The 4,958-nt window shown below is 40.8% G+C and overlaps 1 protein-coding gene across 1 annotated transcript in view; it reads right to left on the reverse strand.

Moving 5' to 3' along the window:
- Positions 1-3,452: 3,452 nt before the first annotated feature.
- Positions 3,453-4,958, reverse strand: part of tdh (L-threonine dehydrogenase) — a 6,817-nt gene continuing 5,311 nt past the window's right edge. Inside the window, exons 8-9 of the mRNA XM_068724700.1 lie at positions 4,947-4,958; positions 3,453-4,558 (exon numbers count right to left, since the gene is read on the reverse strand). The exon at positions 4,947-4,958 is cut by the window's right edge and continues 258 nt beyond it. Of these exons, the coding sequence (XP_068580801.1) occupies positions 4,419-4,558; positions 4,947-4,958 (152 nt within the window). The 3' untranslated portion in view covers positions 3,453-4,418. The remainder of the gene's footprint in view (positions 4,559-4,946) is intronic.

The raw sequence follows: 4,958 nt of genomic DNA on the forward strand, positions 1-4,958 counted from the left end.
TGAAAGGGATCAGCGACAGTGAAGATTGTCAACCTGAATATGTGCTATAGAGGAGCTGACAATAGGAATCATGATACTGTGCAGTATCACTGCACCTGATCTTTACACGCCCTGTTTTTTCTTCTTCTTTCTTCAGCTACCCTTGAAAGAGTTCTCTGTATGTTACAGCCATTATGTCCAGATCTCAAATGATTTCAGAAATGCAATACTATGCACTCCCAATGTTTAAGTCAGATCAGGTCCAAAATGTCATTCAACATGTATAGCATATGGATCATTGAATCATAGAGCTCACAAATGTGGGCATGATCTCAAAGTCAAAATGGATTTTCTGACTGTCAGCCCTGTTCCAGACTACTGGAGCAGAGCAAATGTCATTTAAATGGTTTGCGAAACCTTTAAAAACTTAAGGAATGAATAGAAGACATTGAAAACATAAAATCTGTAATAAGTGGAAACATTTTTGCTACTTGATGAGGCAACTTCTCTGTTCCAGTGAAACATTGTCTCAGATAAGAAATAAAGAAGCCACAAGACTGCACTGACTCAGCTGACTGAACGCCTGTAACTGTAAGGCAGTGATATATACAGTATACAGTAGGCCTTTACATTTCCCTTGAGGCTCGAGGGTAAGAGGAAGGCGGTGGTGGGGTCTTGGGCTCTATAACCATGGCAACAGGTCTCCATGTAGAATAACAGCTGTGGCACAGAGTGTTATGGCGTTTCTGGCCCACTGCCCAGCAGCTCCCTCCCCCGGCCTTCTTTATGTCTCGTCCTTCACTTTCTGCCCGGGTCCAACGTAAGCTGCTGCACACTGTGTGAATCTTATTACACGATGACGAACAAAACACGGGGGGCCCAGGCGACCGAGGAAGCCACCCGATTGGCCGGTGGAAGGCGGGCCTGCAAGCGTGTGTGCACACCCAGGGAGACTGTCTTACATAAGAGACAAGGTTCCCATTACTAGAGAGAGAACAAGAAGTAGAGAGTGAAGGACCCCGTCACAAGCCTCTTTGTTTGTGTTTCAAAACACCTTCTTCACACAACCCTCCAACTGAAAGCGTCGTCTGCGAGGCGCACATGTCCAGTCACATTCACGGGCATGCAAAACAAAATTTGTATGCAGGAATGTGTTGCCTTCAGAAACATGCCCATGCATTACATTTGCTTGCATATGTGCTGTAAATTCTATAAGCTGTATGTCGATTTTTCAGTCCTGCATAATTCCCTCTAGGCCCTTTAGGTTCTTTAAGACCATCTCAAACTGGCAGCTAATCATCAGTGTAAAGACACTCTGTTCCCTATGGCACAGAAACTTTTATTCGAGATGTAGGCTACATTGGAGCCATTGCAAATCCTGTTTAAGGTACTTTAGAGTCCATTTCCATGAGGTGTTAACATTGTTATGTCTTCCCACGTTATACAAGCTGCAAAATCTTAGGACAACAAAGGTAATATTATTTGCAGAACTTCTGCTGAATGTGAGTGTGAAATCATTTCTTCTTATAAGGATGTGTGATAAAGCCTGCATACACTTTCTGAAGGTTTCTTGAGATTTGTGATGAGTAAATTGTAATTTTTCATTCCAAACCAGAGAGCGCACCTGCAGTTTTATTGACACACATCCACAGAGAAGAGGTGCCAATTAGTGCCGAGAGCTTGTTTAGCGTTTGGTTGAGCTCTTCAGTCTGAGTGGTTCATGATTAAGACCAAATATAAAGTGCACCCTACCTTAACATTTAATTCAGTTTGAAATTAAAATCTCTCATGGCACTCAGGCAGTCTGTCTCCCTCTGTGCTCTTTTGCCTCTGCAGCACAACTGCAAAACAAACAAGGTCACACCGAACAGCTCCAATTACTGACACAGAGAAATTGAAGAAAGGCTATCAAGCATATGGTGAAGGACATTGCTGTCCTCAGGGTTACAGTTTATGGTCCCATGCTGTGAAGAAAATAATGCTGCAGTATATTGCATTTATTGATGTGCTGAGGAGGACACTTTTCTCATCTGGGTTTTAAATATCAGTATGTAGGCTAGCAATATTAACTACTGTCTTTACTAAATAATTTCAGGGAAATATATAAATTGGATATTTGTATCAGTTAAACACACACTGGGCAAAATATGAACCAAAACAGACAGTTTGAGGAAAGTTATGATCATTTCTAAAGTGTGACTTACTTTGCAGTGGGTAAGATTTAATTACACTTGAATGTACACTGTAAATATTGTTGATCATACTCACTGTTCATCCACATCCAGTATTAAAACATGTAATTAACTTTTAACATTTTTACATTTTACACACTTAAACAACTTATTTGCCTTGTTATGTCCACGTGATATTTGAATCTACAATGTAATCTAATCTAACTCAAACAATAACACAATATATTTCGGAGGCACCTGAACAACAATTCACAGTGTCACAGTTCAGCTCCACACCCTCCTCATTCTACTTGTCAGTCACTCCCTCCTCGTCAGTCTAAGGCTTCTCACCTGTTCACTCACCTGCCTCTGATCATTAATCAAGCCCCTATAGACTCCGGCCTCCCAGACACACACTGCCAGATTGTTCTTCGGTTTTCTATGCCAGACTCTCCAGCACTCTCTCACGGACAGATTTCCTGTTACCGACCCTGCCTGCCCCTGTTCTACCTAACTTGCCTGACTCCCGGTAAACCCACCAGCCTTCTGATCCTGACTCTGTTTAACTCTGTTTTCTCAAATTTCCACAAATGCAAGAATTCTTGAAGACTTCTTCAAGTCTTATGATGCTTTGAATCACTTTTGGGTTGGACCAAAACAAAGTTATTTAAAGATTATAATTACAGGTCTTACTTGCCAAAAGCTCAAACCTTCGTACTGTTCCCTGCAGAATCTCTCTGCATATTTTTTCATCTGTGCAATCAGACAAGACTGGTTTCAACCGGTTCAAAAATGCTGGAAATGCAAGCGGCCTTTTTTTTTTTTTTTTTTTTAATAGTCAATAAATCAACAAATAGATCAATAAAGGGCAAATTTGAGGTGAATCTAAAAAAATCCTTTGAGAGTGATCCTGCATATAAAGCTTTACGCCACAGAATTCTCAACAAGATAACTAAATTCATGCTCCAATGCAAGTGCTGTAAGTCATATCCATCTTATGCTCCACGGCTTGCATAACTTACAACCAAGACTTGGCATCTGTGTACTGCTTTCAAACAAAAGGTAATTCATTCTTTTAAAATGTAGCACATCTAAAACTCTCGTAGTAAAGACAGACGGATTGGTTTTCTCAGGAGTGAAGTGTTCTCTGTGAGGACATTTTGTACTCAAATGTTTACCGTGGTATGTTCTCCACCACCGAGAGGGCTGGAACTGAGGCAACGCTGCCTGCGGCAATTTTAAGTAAGACAGTCTTGATGAACTTGTTGTGAAGGAGTCGTCAACAACAACAACAGATACGGGTAGAGGTGAGTGGAAAAAGGTTTTATTGTCAAAGCTTGTTGAATGATTGAAAGAACAGACAGATTTCACATAGAAACCAATTACAGCATTTCTCAAACAAAATGTTGACATACAGAAATGACCAAATGTGGCCAAACGGAAATGTTGCATACAGAGTCACATTTCCTTTTTTGTGTCAAAATAATCCAACAAAGTGGACAGGAACACTTAAAAACAGTGTTAAGAAATGGTTTCACTCGATAGAGCTCCCACACGTTTAACACCAATGGACAATAAATAATCGCACGTGGAATAAACAGAAGAACAATTGTTACGAATTTTTACAGATCGAGTGACCGCAGTGATTGGACTGATTCAATTGTCTCTAACTTTAAGATATGAATCTGTCTAAAGTGCATCAAAGGACACAACTTGTGTATTTGTACACCTCTCAATACAAACTTACTTGATTTTAGCCCCAGGAGCTTTAGGCCCAGAATACCTGAATTTTGACAACACTTTGAAATTTAGCAGAAAAGTAAACCCTGATCGATTTGCAAAGAAAAACTGGTGGAAACGTTAACAAATTCACAAGGCAAAATTCTGAGTTTGTTGAATAGATTTTTGCGCAATTTATCAACATGTAAGTCATCTTCTTTTTCATTCCAAACAAGTTGTCACAGGCCACGTTGTTATCCCTGACGGCAAACTTCCACTGACAAACTGCTCTTCGCCACAAATCTCCAAGCAGGAAAACGAGGAAAAAGAGCACAGCAGGAGTAGAGAAGACGGGAGTGGAGACGATTGTCTAGCCCGCACTGACCTTTACATTCTGAAGACACGGTAGCCTTGTGCCAGGCATGCAGAGCCCTTCTGATTTTACAGAGAGAAGCGAGAGAACGACTATGTACAGGCCAAGTTTCTCTATTCTCTTTGGTGAGTCTTTACATTATGTACAAAGAATACTCAGACGGATATTGTGAGCCCTCAGTTAGCACGAGCCATGCGCGACTCTGCGCCAAAAAAGTTAAGCATCGTCTGGACAAGCTCTGGCAGATCGTAATCGTGCTTCCAGCCCCAGTCCTTCCGTGCGTTGGAATCGTCGAAGTTCATTGGCCAACTGTCAGCTGGAAAGAAACAGATAAGAAAGATGTACAATTTAACTTAATGAAAAACGTGCTGCTTTTGATTTACAGCCTGCATCAGTTTCTAAATTTATAAATGCACCGTTACTCAGCTAAATACACTCAGAGGTTTTGCTGCTACAGCTTTACTTGGTCTGGTATGACCAGCAGTTTGTGGTGGCTAATGTTGGCTAACTTTAAATAGATACTGCTGTGTAACTGTGTCAGTTTGTTGACTTTGTACGTTTCAGCACGTCAGTGATAACAAATGGTGATATATTTTAAGCAGTTGACTCAAGAGAATCTTAAGAAATGAAGGTAAAATGTATCAATTGTCTTGTATCCAGCACTTGTGGCCACATCTTTCAGTATGCAACAGAAGGAGACTTACCGATGGCCTGCC

Source organism: Cebidichthys violaceus, unplaced genomic scaffold (assembly GCF_023349555.1).
Source record: "Cebidichthys violaceus isolate CVI_PGR_0920_01 unplaced genomic scaffold, fCebVio1.0.p SCAF_31, whole genome shotgun sequence".
Taxonomy (NCBI): Eukaryota; Metazoa; Chordata; class Actinopteri; order Perciformes; family Stichaeidae; genus Cebidichthys; species Cebidichthys violaceus.